This window comes from Pyrus communis, chromosome 8 (genome assembly GCF_041283825.1).
Source record: "Pyrus communis isolate YQ-2024b chromosome 8, ASM4128382v1, whole genome shotgun sequence".
NCBI lineage: Eukaryota > Viridiplantae > Streptophyta > Magnoliopsida > Rosales > Rosaceae > Pyrus > Pyrus communis.
Window position 1 is genome coordinate 3,810,946 of NC_142572.1, and position 17,277 is coordinate 3,828,222.

The following is a 17,277-nucleotide window of genomic DNA, read 5'->3' on the forward strand; positions in this document are numbered from 1 at the left end:
AAGTTCTTTTTATTACATTCGATATTATTTATATTAAAAAAAAAATAAAAACAACTTTAATGAAAAACTTCGATAGTGTTTATTTTAACGAAAAATTATATTTTTATATTAAAAAGTTAATCATAATACTATTCACCTTACCTTTTTTTTGTCTTTATCTATAAAACTCAAAGTTTTTAAACCATTTTTATTAGTTTTCCTTTAAAAAAAATGCAGTGCGGTCTAAATTTTATAATGAGTTATGCATAATAATTTAGTTGAAACTTGATTTAGAGAGAATCGAATCTAAAAGTTCTCATTTACATACCACTAGACCGTAGTAGTGATAGTTCTTTTTAATTTGAGAGGATATGTTTACTCACGAAGAATGGAATTTAAGAAAATATAATATTTTATTCTTATGGTTTCGACATGAAATTTATAGGGTAAAAATATGTTATTTGTAAATGATGGAATATGCTCATCCCCCAAGGGTATGCAAGCATTTCTAAAACCTATTATTATTAAAGAGAACTAATGAAAATGGTTTGAAAACTTTGAATTTTAACGATAAGGACAAAATAAAGGGTAATGTGAATAGTACCATGATTGATTTTTTAGTGTAAAAATGTGGTTTTTTGTTAAAGAAAATGGTTTGAAAACTTTGAATTTTAACGATAAGGACAAAATAAAGGGTAATGTGAATAGTACCATGATTAACTTTTTAGTGTAAAAATGTGGTTTTTCGTTAAGTGAACAGTACCAGAAACTTTTCGTTAAAATTCCCTTATTATTAATTGCATTAGAGTGGGTGTGGAGATAAATTACTGAGGTGAGTAACAATACTTTTAAAATTTGGAAATTGGCTACAATACTTACATTTATTTTATACAATTACCATTTTATATTAAATATATATACTCGCATGAAAGTAAGAATACGTAAAATTACATGTATTAAATACAAATGCTTTTCTAGGAGGTCTGGAGAAAGCTGCAGTTAATAGGATTTTCCTAATCTTCATCTCCTGAAAATGAAGAACGTGAAATTCTTTTTCCTTTTCACGGGGACTATGAGATTGGAAGCTATATCAATAATGTTTGGCTAATAAATAACCCCTTCTTAGTCTTCGACCCCCTTAGTCAACACGAACGTCCATGATCAGTGTAGTGAGATGTGTTTATTTATCTATCTACTGATTCGAAATGGGAGCAGGTTTGAAAAAGGATTTTAGAGTGTCTATGATTGGTCCCATGGAATTTCTCAATTCTAACACAAGGTACTTATTAGGTCCAATAAGTACATTAAATCTAATAGAATTACTTTGTTGTATCCAGCCTACTACCAACTCAACCCTTTTCATGAATAAAATGTGACCAATTAACCAACCAACTAAAGCGTTTCGTGGTTCAAAAATTTTGAATCTCGTCTAAATCATCACTTGTTAGGATTATTTGAAGTGAATTCATTGACTTAGACAGGACTTTTAGTTCATGTCACTATTCTTGGATCCAAGGGAAAAAACGTTCGATGAAATAATTTCTTAGATATATTGCCATAATCAAACTTGAACGAACAAAGTGTTGAATTGAATTGTACCCTAACAACACCATGATTGGCCTCGATGTCGTGGACATGGCAACAGCTGGGCAGCAGACCGAAGGAGGAATTGGACCTCATAATGGTGGATGTGGCTCGGCAAGAACCAGCTGGAATAATTGGGAATATTTAATTAGATTAGAACCCACATATATGCCACGTTAGCCACTAACATAAATTTTGACAAAAATTTAACGGAATGACGACATTGATTTTCAACATTCATATTCAGGGACTACATTGATCGAATTTCAATTTTAAGAATCACTTTTAAGAACCACTTTGATTGAGTGGGTTAATTTCAAAGAGTATTTATGATAAAAACCCTATAAGACTAAATATACTTTTAAGATAAAATAAGAATTAGATACCTCATTTTAGACTTTTGTAGACTAAACATTTATGTTTTTTGAGTTTTTTTATTAAGCTTTTGAAATATTTGATCAAGATACTCAAACTTGAACTACTTCAGATTAATTGAAATTAATTTACATTTAAATATCTGCTATATATTTTAAATAATTTCAACTATATTTAAATCTAAAAATTTAAACTTTTCGAATTTAAATGTACGCCCACGCCAAATGGAAACTTATCAACATTAAATGAAAACATACCAACGTCAAACGAAAACGTACCAACCCCGAATTAAAACGTACCCAATTTTAAACTATATTAAAATGAATATTCATCCTTTTGGAATGTTTTAAAATATGTTTGATTCATACACAATGCTATAGTCTTGTTTTTTTGGTAGATAAGTCTCTGGAATAAATTTTAGTTGATCAGAGATAAATCCTTATTATTGTAGATAATGCTAAATAATAACAATAAATTATATAATTTTGAATTAACAAAAAGGCTATTGTCAGTTAATTAATGACTCTTTCTATAAAAAAATAAAAAAATAAAAGTAATTTAAACTTTTATATTGTTAGTGACTCTTTCTATTAAAAAAATAATTAATTAAAGTAATTCCTCATTATTAGGACAAAAGGTAATAAAACTTATGTTTTGAAAACAAACGTACCAAAAATTCAAATGTACCAAGAAGCCAAATGTGACATCCCACATCGCCTAGGGGAGTGATTCTTAAATGTATATTCCCATCCCTACCTAGCACGAGGTCTTTTGGGAGCTCACTAGCTTCGGGTTTCGTGGGAACTCCGAAGTTAAGCGAGATGGGGGCTAGAGCAATCTCATGATGGGTGACCCACTGGGAAGTTGCTCGTGAGTTCCCAAAAACAAAACCGTGAGGGAATGGTAAGCCCAAAGCGGACAATATTGTGCTACGGTGGTGGACCCCGGGCCGGGATGTGACAATTGGCATCAAAGCCTAACCCTGACTGTGTGTGTGCCGACGAGGACGTCGGACCCCTAAGGGGGGTGGATTGTGACATCCCACATCGGCCAGGGGAGTGATCCTTATATGTATATTCTCATCCCTACCTAGCACGAGGTCTTTTGGGAGCTCACTGGCTTCGGGTTCCGTAGGAACTACGAAGTTAAGCGAGAAGGGGGCTTGAGCAATCCCATGATGGGTGATCCACTGGGAAGTTGCTCGTGAGTTCCCAAAAACAAAACCGTGAGGGAATGGTAAGCCCAAAGTGGACAATATCGTGCTACGGTGATGGAGCGGGCCCAGGAAGTGATCTGCCCCCGGCCGGGATGTGACAATTTGGTATCAGAGCCTAACCCTGACCGTGGTGTGCCAACGAGGACGTCGGGCCCCTAAAGGGGTGGATTGTAATATCCCACATCGCCTAGAGCAGTGATCCTTATATGTATATTCCCATCCTTACCTAGCGCGAGGCCTTTTGGGAGCTCACTGGCTTCGGGTTCTATGGGAACTCCGAAGTTAAGCGAGATGGGGCTAGAGCAATCCCATGATGGGTGACCCACTGGGAAGTTGCTCGTGAGTTCCCAAAAACAAAACCGTGAGGGAATGGTAAGCCCAAAGCGGACAATATCGTGCTGCGGTGGTGGAGTGGGCCTGGGATGTGACACCAAATGGATCAAAAATTCAAATATACCAAGTAGCTAAATGTACCATTATAGTTAAACGTACCGATATAACCAAACGTACCTAACAACGAGTTTTGTTACATTTTATTTGATTTACTAAAATAAATATTTTAATAAAAAATAAAAAAAAATCTTAAATCATCATAATAAGAGATGCATAAAAATGGGAGGAAAAATAGGAATACTAACGTGAATAGACTTCTAATAAAATAAAATTAAAATACCAAAATTGTAAGAAAAATGTTTAATCAAATTTACAAAAAACATAAATGTTTAGTCTATAATATTTAAAAACAAGACGTTTATATCAAATCGTGCTCACTTTTATTCACTCACCAACCCAAATACATTTTATTGACCTTTTTTTCTAAAAAATATAGAAAATTGTAAAAGAAAAAGGAAAAGAGAAGGAAGTTTTCTCTGATTGGTTGGTTACCTACAAATTTAAAGCAACGACAAAACCCCTCGTCTTCAGCTCTCTCACATTGCTTTCTCTCTCCGATTTGACCGAGTTTCGCAACCCCCTGTGCTCACTCACCGAGTCAATTTTTGACTCGCCCGAGTTTCCACTCCAAACCCGTTACCTTCGCGATGAAGACTAGCGGTCTCGAAGTCTTCGACTTCAGCGAGGAGGACGACCACTCGGAATCGGTCCAGGGGAAATATTTTGGCAAGTTAAAAAACCCTAGCCTCGATACGAATCCGAATTTCAAGTACGATTTTCTCCAGAATGGTACGTTTGCTTTCCGCAATGTCTAAAATTAGTAAGCTAGACTTCTGTGTTTGGTTGCCGAGAATCCGTGGGAAAATAATCTGGTGTGAAATGAATAATAGTGCAATAATTTTGTCTGAATTTTTATGTTAATGCTTCGAATTACAACTTTGGCACTTGCTGCTATGATAATCGATTGTTGGGAAATTGTTACTACGTTAGCTTTGAGCTATGATGGAAATATGGCCTGTTTGGAGTTGATCTTTATCGATAAGCTAATCATTCGTGTAGGATTAAGTAGTTTTTTTGAGTTGCTGGTTAATTGTTCTTCAGGTTTATTGTTTATATAACAAATTTGTACTAACATGTGGGATCTGTTTACTGTCTCATACTAAAAATTATCTTTGTATGTTGAAAATTTTAATAATATGGCGGTTGATGTCTGAGTTAACTGCATTGTCTAATCTGTAAATTGAGGTTGATCATATCGTAGAAAGAGGTAGAGATTTTTTGGCGGAGTTGGATATATGTTTGAAAGGACTAGGTATTTACAGACGGATCTTCCAGTAATCCTAGTTTTATATATGGTAACCTTTGACCATTAATAATCACTTTGTATGCAGTAGGCTACTTACAGTTCCGTATTTGCATAATCTGGTAAATATGTAACATTGTTGTCAGGTCCCGTTTGTATGTCAAATCTGCATTCCAATCTCCTGTTTACAAAGGTTTCGCACCTTTTTGTAAAAATGCTGATTTACGTGTTGGTTATTCCGGTTTTGGTTGATGTACCAATCCAGCCACTAATCTTCTGACATCTGTCAACACTCCCCCTCAATCTCAACTGCAGAATCCCAGTTTGAGATTGGAACAGTGTTTAAAAAATACAGGACTATGAACCCCTTTTGTCAGAATCTCTGCAACTTGTCATCAGTTGGAATGTACCGCACATTTATATCTCCCTTTTGCACCCTTTCATGAACAATGTGGTTGTTAGTAGCAAGATGTTGCCCTGAGTCTTGTTGATATGTTGTTGTTGGTGTTTATATTTCTTTTTCTCTGTTAGCTGAAAAATGAAAATGGTTTGTGTATCATCAGTGTCAGCTATAAAGTATACTAATTCATCTAAATATGTTTCTAGTTGCGCAGGGAGCCAAACTTGAATCAAAAGATATCGGCAGCATACCTTGTGTAGATGTTGATTCAGTTGACCAAGATCATTGTTGTGATAATGCTATTTCATATTCCCCCGTGGGAACAATTGAAGAGAGCCTTGCTACCAAGATAGAGTATATGGAATTGGACGCTGCACCACAATTCAAATGTTTGAGTCATGAACAACACTCTGATTCCAAATTAGATAGTCATGGGTCAAGAAGTCCTGTTTCTGAGCCAGAGAGAAGAGGTTCAAATGCTATGTCATCATCTTCATGGAAAAGCCAGTTACACTCTGCCCTTGCGGTGTCTCCGTCCAGTGTACGTCAACTGTCATATATCTGCTGAAGTATATCCTTAATGGAGAGATTAACTATCAAAATTATGCTTTCTGAATTTTTTTTTCTTTTCAGAATGACCCAATTGATGTGATTTTAGATGCTGATGAAAGCACGAGTGACTCTCCATCAAGTCCTGCTTCTGAAATTGAAGAGGATGACGGTATTTCCTTGTTAATTGGAGGGCTGCTAATCTTTAGTTTGTGCCTTCCTAAGTCATTTCTGTCATGCATCTTGGTGTTCTTACTATTATTTGTTGTTCACTTTCAGATTCTTTGGGTACATATAAACCGTATCATTGCTATGGTGATTTGGAAATGGTAATCTCTTTTCTCTTTTATTAGCCGTCCAATACATGTGAGATTGCTCCTTGCATAACTACATATTTGGGGTTACAAAAACAGAAAAAATAAAGAAGTGAAAGTTCATGTTGATGGTTAAACAAAATAAGTGTCAAGAAAGAAAGTGGGGTTGTTTGTGGGATATTCATATTCTGAGTAGTGTAATGGGTAGTTTAGGTGAGTATTGGGTACTTTTTTGTTTCATGTCACAAATACAAAGAATAGTTGGTGAGCTATTAAAGGGATGTGTAAGGTAACCCAGAAGTATGCACCATCAGGGCATCTTGTGGTGAGGGAGACTATCTATTCTTTGAATAAGTGTAATGCAGCAAAATAAATAAGCAAGTATAATGTTACTTACCTTCTAAATAAGTTTTCTATACCATTTTTATTTTATGGTGCAGATTTCTTAATATTTTGTTAATCCACTTTTAGAAGGTTTTTAATTGTGACTTTTATACTGTTGCATAATCTGCAGGATAATATAAATATGACGGTTGTTCTTTATCCTGATTATGTTATATATCGGGATAGTTATTGTACAGAACCTCGGTTAACCTTTTCTCCCGGTTGCATCAAAATCTGTGGTTCAACATCCGAATGCCCTGGAAACTTTAGTTTTGAATGGGAAGTTGGTGATCTCATTGATGTAGAGTGTCAGTGGTTTAAAAAAGTGAGTCCTGAAACTCTCCTATTGGATGTCACCAATTACTATATATACTTGGTATTGAATATGAACAGTTTATTATACTGCATTCAGGTTGAATTTGTCATGATAAAACTTCGTGTTGTATCAAAGGATGCCACGGAAGATGATAGTGCACCCAATACTTCTGGTCAGTGCACTTTTACTAACAAGCTCTTTTCTTTTTGTTGGTTTTTTAATTCATTTAGTGAGATTGGTGCTGCAAGTGTATTTTGGGAGACTTCTCTTTCTTGAAATTCCACCAGATTTTTTATGGGTAGATTATTTAACTTGCTGTTCACTTGTCAAAACTAATGTGATCCTTCTGAAAAAGTTTGGTCAATTTTCACTCTGGTTCTATGCAAGCTCTCAGATCTCATTCTATGATGTTTGAGCTATGAAGCTAGGACACTGATAAAGAGGGTTTCGGGTTAAATGTTGTGTATACATTATATAGAAAGTCTTATGGCGAGGACACTCTATGTAGTCATATGTGTGACTGGAAAATATTTGTGACCCAAGTGTTATAAGTAAGATAGACTAGTACTTTGTAATCCAAGTATTAATGAGGCATCTTTCAGCACGGCAGATTACTTTTAGCAAGTAGTATGTGTCATATGAGAATATGTGCTTCTTTGTAATTCAGAAAAGAAAATAAAGTTCTGGATTTTTAATCCTTTTTTTGAACAGTGTGTGGGTTAAATTCTGTCCCAACTAGTTTTATTGTCCTTTTGGGACTTGAAACTCTTAAGCTGAGTGTGGCTTCTCTCTTTTTTTTATTTTTTTTTTATTTTTTGGGCATTATCTGCTACCTAAACTTCTCCTAGGCACTGAAGAGTTGAAGATTGCAATTGTTGAACCCAACTGGTTCGAGCAACAGCAAAGGATAATGTCTTTGAATGCAAAATATATCAATTCATGGGTTTTGCATGAGTAAGTTTGTTTATGTTTCATTGGTTAATACAAAATGTAATTTGTATTTCTTTATGTTCAAAGCTTTATGCCAAGTAGCTGTATGATTTGATGGCCTATACTCTTAATAGTACTGCTTCTTTTTCTATCTAATTACGTGGTGTATGACTGTAATTATATTTGTGTTGAATGTTGGAAATGAAATGACAACATGTTTCTTTTGGGTAATTCCTTTTTCTTTTTCTGTAGAAAGGCAATATTTGATAATTTTATGAAAGGAACAGCATTGGACACTCTGCTTTCATTACTTCAGATAGAGTAGGGTATTATGTGTTTAGGAATCCTAGTTTCAGGCTTTCAGTTCTGCACATGATGTTTGATTACTGTAATTTAATACGTTGGATATGCTTTTTATAGTCTTAACTTGATTTAAAGTTCCATATTTTCTCTTTACTCTCATTTGTACCAACATCAACAAAAGTATAGCCACAAACATACACAAATTACAGACTACTTATCTAAAACAATATCCAAGGAATGGTCAATGTAATCTGATTTAAGAATTGCGCTTTGTCAGTGCAATGAAATTCAATCTCATCAAGATCATAAAATCCTTTTTTGTGTTTTCAAAGGCTTTAGTGTTAGGATGAAATGAACTAAATGGCATTTTGGGGGATGACAATGACAGATTTAAGGGGATACATAGTTCAGTAGCAAAAGGGATTGCTGTGAGAGACATCTGATGTCCACTCTTGAATTTAGAACTTCTAAGTAATAGTGTGAAGTGAACCTTCCAGCTTGCGTTTTTATTATAAGAATTGGTGCTGAAAAAACCCAGTAAACATTAAATCTATTAGTTTTAAGGCTCTTGGTTTAGAGCTTTGTTCTCTATTTATATTAGTGCTGAGTTTGTATGCATTTAATTTATACATTATCTGTTCAACCATGCTGCTGTGTTGCTGTGGACCGGGCATAGTGTCCAGTCGTTTTCCCTCTTTACAGGGATGATGTACTGCTGTGGTGATAAGTATTGCGTGTGTTTTTAGTGGTTTGCAAATTAGATTGGTTCGACCATACTTTTAAAAAGAATAAAAAAGGAATGGTTCAACCGTACATTTTTGTAAAATTTTTGTTTGTTCATTCACATATATCTAGCTTAGAAATGCAACGTAATTGTTTGGTTCACAATGTATTTTTCCTTGGTGAATTATTTGCCACAACTGTAAATTTGTACCAGTTCTGTGTATGATGTATTGTTGTATCAATTCATTTTACTTCAGTAGTACTGCACAATCTTAAATTTATATTTTTTCCCATTTTGATACAAGTAGCATGGGCATGGAAACAGATGAGGACGATTCAATTGGGCAGAGGCATCATTTTCCGAAGTGAGTTAAAGTGGTCCTAGTTCCTTTTCTCTGTAACTATGATGACACAAATTATATTGCTTTCTGTATTATTAGTAGTTAAATGATGTTTCCTTAACCCTCCTTTTCCTTTCTTTGTTTTCAGATTCTTTGTTCTGTCATTTTGAGTTCTTTAGTTGTTTACAGTTGTTATGCTTTCTAGTATTTTTTTTTTCTTTTCTTTTCTTTCTTAAATGGTGAGGATTGGATAAAGTTATGAACTCTTTGTTCCTCGGTGTCAGATAATCCATTTGTAAGGCTTTCTTGATCACTTTGAATTTATGGGATTTGTTTTTCAAGTGTAAAGAATTAATAAATTATTTCTGTATGTAATGTGCATGTATGATTTTTTCACTTAACTCATACCCGTGGCCCAAAATCCATCATCGGCTAAACAGTCATTTAGTTTTTCCATTTCTCTTTAACTCATACAACAAACGAAAGAAGGATCAATTTAAAGAGATGCATAATCAATTTATGTGGTCCCTTTGTTATTGCCCGTAAAACTATTAAGTATTTATGGAGTTGGACTCTGGTCGAAACTGTTTGTGTTTATGTTGCTTAGTAATATACCAAATGGTAGAATACTTGTTTGGTTCTATGAAAATGAACATGATTGATTTGGTTTACAGTTCAGTTTCTATTTCTTTCTCAGTGTTGTTTTATGATGTTTTCTAAACATATTTGAGATGCTATACAGTTTTGATGAGCCTTTTGAAGATGTTGTATATCCGAAAGGGGACTCAGATGCTGTTTCCATAAGCAAGAGAGATGTTGATCTCTTACAGCCAGAGACATTTATTAATGATACAATTATTGACTTCTATATCAAGTAAGCTTGCGTGGATAACCTCACATGCATAATTTATAATCTTTATATTAAAGACTTGCATGATTTGGGATTCTAAATACTTAGTTCCATTATGCATGGCTATCATTATCTGGGACTTGGTTTTGTCAGTTTTATTAATAAGAGTTTAAGGTCAAAAGAAATTAAAAATGTTAGGAGGTAACATCCCTTTCCTTGGTCTCAAGCAGGAGATATGAGAACCAAGTGTGTTCATTAAAGTACATTGTTTTGTATGGATTTTTTTTTAATTGCTTAGTTCTTCTTAATCATTCAAAAGGGAAAATATAACTACTGATAAATTCATGATTTTACTAATAAATAAAGCTAATTTCGTATTTATATGTGTTCAAGTGACTCTTGCATACCTTAATATAAAAAATTACCAATAATCACATACTAATAATCATTTTGTTGTTAAGGGTCAGCAAGTAGAGCAACTTAGTTTTACAAGCAACTTGGCCCGTTTGATAACCTTTTTATTTTCAGGTTTTAGTTTTCTTTTTTTATTTGTTAGGAATATAGGTGAAATACAGGGGAAAAAAGGTAAGAGCAAAGCTGGAGGAAGGATGGTTGGAAAAAAGTGGAACAAAGTACACAAAGTGAAAATCAAAAACTGAAAACTGAAAACAATTTTTAGTAGGTTTTCTTTTCTAATTATTGCTACTTACTTTTTCCTCCACCCTTTATCCACCCTTCTTTATTCCTCATTCCTCCATAGAGATTTCCTCTATCTTTATGAAGAAAATATGAATCCTATAAACAAAAAATGAAATGGTTATCAAACTGGCCCATAATTTCCCAAATTTATCTTTACTTAGTCATTCTTTCATCTGGTTAGTCCAACACTGGATCAATCTTCTCTACCATCAATATCCTCGCTATCCTCAATGAAACCCTTGGGCTTGTGTTTTAGGAACTTTTAAATTGCTAGACCTTTTTTTCCCTGAGTATATAAATAAATAATATATTTCAAGTAAGTTGATATATAATCACCAAAATCGTAGACGAAAGCGTTGAGAAACTGTTAATTTTGATGATTCTTCAATTTATGAACTGTTAATGAATTTAAAGACATGATAATTAGACTCCATCATGTAATGATTTAAGATCTTTGAAATACTAATCCTTTGAAGTTTGAAACAGCGTTTGAAAATGTAATAAATAATATTTGTTAATTACCAAAAGATGATGCTAACCTCCGACAAGGCTAATGCTAATTGCTATTGCCTTTATTAGTACTTAGAATTATAATGTGATTGTAGGTTTTGAAAATTTTATAATTCACCTTTTAAAATATACTCTATTGACAGGTATCTGAAGAATCAGATTCAGCCTGAGAAAAGGCATAGGTTCCACTTTTTCAATAGTTTTTTCTTTCGGAAGCTGGCTGACCTGGACAAAGATCCATCCAGTGTTTCCGATGGCAGAGCTGCTTTTCAACGAGTTCGTAAATGGACGAGGAAAGTGGATTTATTTGAAAGGGATTACATCTTCATTCCTATAAACTTCAAGTATGATCCTTTGACCAAACTTTTTGCCTTTGTAATAAGCTCAATTTACTGGGGTGCTGATACGTAGCTTTTGTGCTTTAATTGTCAGTCTACACTGGAGCCTAATAGTCATATGCCATCTTGGTGAAGTGCCTAAACATAATGGTAAGTTTCTCTTTGATTGCGCAATGTGCATCTCATCTCTTCTTCATCCTGTCATTTATATACTTTTTCCATGTTCAGATGGAGAATCAGGAAATTCACTTAAAGTACCTTGTATTATACACATGGATTCTATCAAAGGAAGTCATACGGGTCTGAAAAATCTAATTCAAAGGTATCTATTAGCTTTTACAGTTAATTTTTTTAATACTTCTAATCGCTCATGCTCGACTCTTGATATTCTATTTATGAAAACTTGATGATATTAGTAACAGTCTGGCTATTGCGATATAACCATTGGATGGTAATACAAGCATTAGGTTAGGTTGAAGTTTCTTTTTTTTGGGAGGGGGAAGGAGACACTTGGACAATTCTCAAGTCAGTAGACATATTTTTCTATTTTTATGGGATGATATGGGATATTTTATGTTTGTGTTTGATGGTTTGATCTTGGAATAGGGTATTCAGCACTTGGGGGTTTTGAATGGCATATACACTCTTTAATACAACTTCAGAACTTAGATATTCTAAATTGTGACATCAAAGTTTGATCTTGAAATGATAGTTATCTGTGGGAAGAGTGGAAAGAAAGGAAAAAGGAGACATCTGAAGAAATCTCATCAAAGTTTCACAACCTGCGATTTGTCTCACTTGAGGTATTGCTCCAGTCGTATGTAACAGTTTTAGAGAGGGGAAACAATAAAGAATCTGTATTATATGGGCATATTGTATTCTTATGACCATATTGTTGTGTATGCTTACTACCCTTGTGATTTCATAGGCCACATGGAAGAATGATTTCATAGGACACTCTGGGGTAGAGATAATTTGAAGTATCATATATAAATGCTACCGTTCTTGTCTTAATAAAAACTGCTACTACTTGGGTAAATTTTTGTCCAAATGTCCTTGCTTCATTGGCACGGGATGCCAGGGGGCGGTGTACTTTTTCCATGTAAGTTGTTTTCTTAGTGAAGGGCATTACTATCTTGAAACCACCTTTTTCTTAATATAAAAAGAAGAATATACAAAGAAATTTGTGGATATTAAGATTGTCTTTTATTTTTATGGGGTCGAATTAGTATATAGTCTGGTATTCAAGTATATGCACCAAGTCATTATAGGTTAAGTTCTAGATGCAGTACGGCAAATTGATTGTTTTGTAACAATAAAAACTACTAAAATGTTCTTTCCCTTTTGGCCTAAATCTTTTATAAATATATATCAGATGAATGGAATAGCTTGCACATGTGCATCATCATTTGTGATCATTCTGTCTTTGAGCTCCTGCAATAGATATATGCTCTCTTTGTACAATTAAATGACATATTTTTGTCACTGTAAAGTTTTATCTTTCGCTCCCTCATTTTTTTTTGTGGTTTTAGATAAAGAAGTGTTGAATAGTTTTTCCTGATGGTAAAATGTTAGAACTTCTGACACTGGTTCGTGTTCTTATTAGCTACCGCAACAGGAAAATTCGTTCGATTGTGGCCTGTTTTTACTCCACTATTTGGAGCTCTTTTTGGCAGAAGCTCCTGTTCATTTCAGCCCTTTCAAAATAACCAAGTTTTCCAACTTTGTAAGTGGTCTACTTTGTCTTTTGTTTTTGCTTAGTTTCAATAAGTCTTTTAAATTCTACCGTTTACTTTGTTGAAATCCTTGATGTGGCATGTGAATTTTGTATATCTGATACGCAGCCCTAACATCTTTAATTTTTAAATTGTACTGCCCACCACCTGGTTGTGTTCATACTTTGTTTTTTCTTATTGAAAACATAATTACAGTGTTTATAAATTAGGGTGATGCTTGTGAATGCTTGTTTGAAGCCATTGAGGTGAAAATCAAATATTGTTCTTCTCTTGTTCGTTTGTATTATTACTTTCTAACAAATATATGGAGGAGTGTCCAATCACCAAGCAATTTAAGAGGAAACATAGCACATTCAAGGCCTTTGGATGTAAATCTCATGGTTTAACAGAGAGCACTTACTTTCTCTGAATCTTTTTAAAGGGCAAAGGCGAAGGGGCGAAGCCAAGGCACTTCATGGATAGCCTTGCCTAGGCGATAGGCGTGAGGCTATCGCCTCACGTTACCTAAAATTATTATAATACTTCCTATATGTAAAATATAATACTTTGTCAAAAAATCAAGCAAGCATGGCAAGCAATCAAATATTTGACTATTATTATTATTTCTCTAATTCACATCATAAAGTCATAATAAACTAATGGAAGCTAAGAAACATAAAATTAGCATGAATTTTATAAAAAAACCTGCCCAAAATGACGTCGTTTTGGGTTTGGGCTTTTTAAAAAAAAAAAAAAAAAAAAAAATTCAAACTCCCTGGTGGCGCCTAGGGTAGTCTATAACCCACTCCCGCTGGGCAGAGGCGTTTTCTTGATAACCCCACCCATGAAATCGCTTAGGCTAGTCTCAATACTAGTTTTTTAAAACATTGCTTTCTATTAACTGCTGCATGAAAACCCAACTAAGATATCATACTTTAAGCATTGCATGTTTTCCTATTAATTGATGGATGAAAAGTCAAAACATATCAACAATTACTTATTGGATATTTGAATTCTCAAAAGTCCTTAATGCGAAGTGGTAGAATACTTCTGCATGCGTATCTATGTTAGTATGTTGATTTACAGTTTCTGGCATGCATCACATCTGAAGATTCTAGGATTTTCTTTTTCTCAAATAGAAAATCTTTCAGTTCTGTTGCCTAACAATGAATTGGGACAGAATCAGATTTTAGATACAAATGTTGGGACTTTAAATGGGGTTTTTGTGCATAAAACTCGTACATTTTCCCCATTATTTCTTGTTGCCTTCTAATTATGATCCTCCTGTAATTTAATTGCAAGCTTTATGTTTCAAATTTTTGTTATGCATAATCACAATTTCTGTTGCCAGCTTAACGCAAATTGGTTTCTTCCGTCCGAGGCGTCTCTCAAGCGTACCCTTATTCAAAGGTTAATTTTTAAGCTACTTGAAGATCGTTGTCGAGGAGTCTCTTCAGCAGCTTCCAGTGATGAAGACCAGGCTAAGTTTCCAGAATGTAACAAGCATGAAACTGGTGTGCAGTCTTTTTCAGGAAGATGTGGTCCTGCTGTAGCTTGCCAAGAAAATATGTCAAGTTCTCAAGCAGGCCAGGGAATTGAAATTACTCTATTATCCTCATCTTCTCTAAGGAGTTCTGAGTGTGTTAATGATGCAGGCTTGGTTCTCCAGGAACTTTTGGAGCCAGGAGCCACCTCCGGCTCACTCTTTGGAGAATATCAATCATTTGACCAAAAATCATCTTTTTACCGTCTTAATGGAGCCATATCACTGATGGAGGTAACATTATTTATTCTTGTTCTGTTGGGAACAATATTCGTTCTTACTATTAGATAGCTGGGATTGAAAAGCATGAGCATGATTAATGTTGGCTTTTGCGCTGTTTTGGAGTTCTTTTGGGTGTTGCTTTTTAGTTCATGTGTGTGTTTGGGAGAGAGGTATTGGAAAGGTCATGTTATAGGTTCTGTTTTTACGTTTTGCTTAAAAATTACTTTTAAATGATCGTCCTTTTTTTTAAAAAGAGAAATTGGAGTATTGGTCCCTTACATTTGACCTAATTGGAGCTTTGGTCCCCAAACTAAAAATCTGTTCGTATTTGTCCCTAAACATGTTACAATGTGGAGCAATGGTCCTTTTGGGCAACTTCGTTAAAAAATCCCTTCAAACTAAAACATTTAAAGGTCTTAAGGTAGGGAAGTTCTAATGGAGTTACCCAAATGGACTATTGGTCCACGTTGTGACAAGTTCAAAAACCATTACTCACAGATTTTCAATTCAATCTCTCATTTTAATTTGGGTTTTAATTTTCTTTTAACCAGTAAATGCTTTGAGAATCATTTCTATCATTATTCAAAAGTCGCACATTTATGTAGACCTGTGATGCAGGCTGGTACACTTTTTTTATTTTATTTTGGGGTTCCTTTATGGGCAGAGAACTATATAGGACAAAAAATGTATTATAAATGGATCATTCTACATAGTTTCGTTTAAGAGAGTACAATTCTTGCACTTACCATTTGTTTCATTACAGGACGACACCAAAACTGGAGAGCAGTTCGCTTTTTTGCCTACAGGAGACTCTGGTTTTCAGCAAATAACTGGAATTACATCTCAAACTTGTGACATTGAGCATACATCAAGAGCTTATGGTGTTGAGACTGACTTTAACTTGGCGCAAGCGGAAAATGGAAACACTGATTCATCCCCTAAACTATCAATGTGTGTCTCTGACCAATCTGAATATATAGCGGTCATTGAGAACCATCCAGTTGGGGAAGGTTTGGGTTCGAGTCAGAAAGAAGAAATGGATGTAAGCCATTCTCATTCTGTGGAAAACGTCACATGTTTAATAGATGTCCTTGTTTGTGCTCCAAGCAAGATGCAGGATGCTTCCGTTATAGAATTAGAAGGTTCTCAAGATCATGTGCATGACGGGAATGAAAATGGAGATTCTCAAGACCATGATGCTTTCCATGATGGCAACGGAAGTTGTCAAGACCAGTGTAAGGTGCATGATGGCAACAAAAATGGAGGTTCTGAAGACCATGGTAAGGTGCATGATGGCAAAAATGGAGTTTCCCAAGATCATGATATAGTGCTGGATGTCAACGAAAATAGAGGTTCTCAAGACCATGATAGATTGCATCATGGCAACAAAACTTCTGGTTTTCAAGACCATGATAAGGTGCATGATGTCAACGTAAATGGAGCTTCTCAAGACCATGATAAGGTGCAGGATGGCAACGAAATTGGAGGCTCTCAAGACCATGATAAGGTGCTTGATGGCTACGAAAATGGAGCTTCTCAAGACCATGATGAGGTGCAGGATGGCAACGAAAATGGAGGCTTTCAGGACCATGATAAAGTGCAAGATGGCAACAGAAATGGAGCTTCTGAACACCACGGTACGGTGCAGGAAGTGGCTCCAATTCCCTCGTGCCAAGAAAATCCTGATGTACAAATGGATCAAGACTCCGATATGGTGGACAACAGGACAGTCTCATGTGATGATGATGTTCAAATTTCCGATGGACCAACGCCTGACGATGGTCTGATGCCCGAGTCACTAGAGCAACGCGCTGCAAAAAGGCTGCGGCTTACACCTCCAGTTGAAGGGGATAAATGTGTCACAAGAAGCCTTGTTGAAGACTGAAAGTCGTGAGGCCACCAATGCTCTTTTTGCAAGTATTTTGATAGTTATTTGACTTGAATGGTCTGTCCATATGAGGTATGTGGGGAATGTATTTAGAGAAGAACAGTTAGGTAATAGGACGCTTTTGATCTAAAATGTTAGTGAATTTATTCGTCCGAAAAAAAAGCTTTGATTTAATCTTGCTGAATGGTGAGGTTCTCTGCATCTTCAAGAGTGACCGGTAGAATTTATACCCAAACTTGTTAAGCTGTAAAAGAACAAACAGCCGCAAGTAAGCCTAGGACCGGGAGGGGATGAACCGGTCAAAGGTTCTTCGACGGCCAAGTTTGTAAGCAATATTAAGCTCAAGCGATAGGCAAGATAACAAGTACGCAGATATTGCGTTATCAGATAAAAACCCTAAAA

At 35.0% G+C, this 17,277-nt stretch overlaps 1 protein-coding gene across 4 annotated transcripts; it reads left to right on the forward strand.

Moving 5' to 3' along the window:
- The first annotated feature begins 3,981 nt into the window (after window positions 1–3,981).
- Window positions 3,982–17,049, forward strand: LOC137717374 (putative ubiquitin-like-specific protease 2B). Of its 4 annotated transcripts, none has more exons than XM_068456730.2 (17): window positions 3,982–4,336; window positions 5,457–5,791; window positions 5,884–5,971; window positions 6,079–6,128; window positions 6,628–6,822; window positions 6,910–6,985; window positions 7,662–7,767; window positions 9,075–9,134; window positions 9,853–9,984; window positions 11,313–11,513; window positions 11,602–11,657; window positions 11,736–11,829; window positions 12,220–12,310; window positions 13,114–13,233; window positions 14,574–14,736; window positions 14,878–14,999; window positions 15,751–17,049. In XM_068456730.2, exons 1-17 carry the CDS (start codon window positions 4,195–4,197, stop codon window positions 16,870–16,872), a joined length of 3,153 nt encoding a protein of 1,050 aa, XP_068312831.2. In that variant the 5' UTR covers window positions 3,982–4,194; the 3' UTR covers window positions 16,873–17,049. The 4 variants fall into 4 exon arrangements, with proteins under 4 accessions (XP_068312831.2, XP_088554527.1, XP_068312830.2 ...); XM_088698401.1 differs by having other exon boundaries at window positions 9,078–9,134; XM_068456729.2 differs by having other exon boundaries at window positions 14,574–14,999.
- Window positions 17,050–17,277: the final 228 nt, after the last annotated feature.

Coding starts and splice junctions, on each gene's coding strand:
- LOC137717374 (XM_068456729.2), top strand. CDS start 4,195: ATGAAGACTAGCGGTCTCGAAGTCTTCGACTTCAGCGAGGAGGACGAC. Junction 9,135..9,852: donor CAGAGGCATCATTTTCCGAA/GTGAGTTAAAGT, acceptor GATGCTATACAG/TTTTGATGAGCCTTTTGAAG. Junction 12,311..13,113: donor TGCGATTTGTCTCACTTGAG/GTATTGCTCCAG, acceptor TGTTCTTATTAG/CTACCGCAACAGGAAAATTC.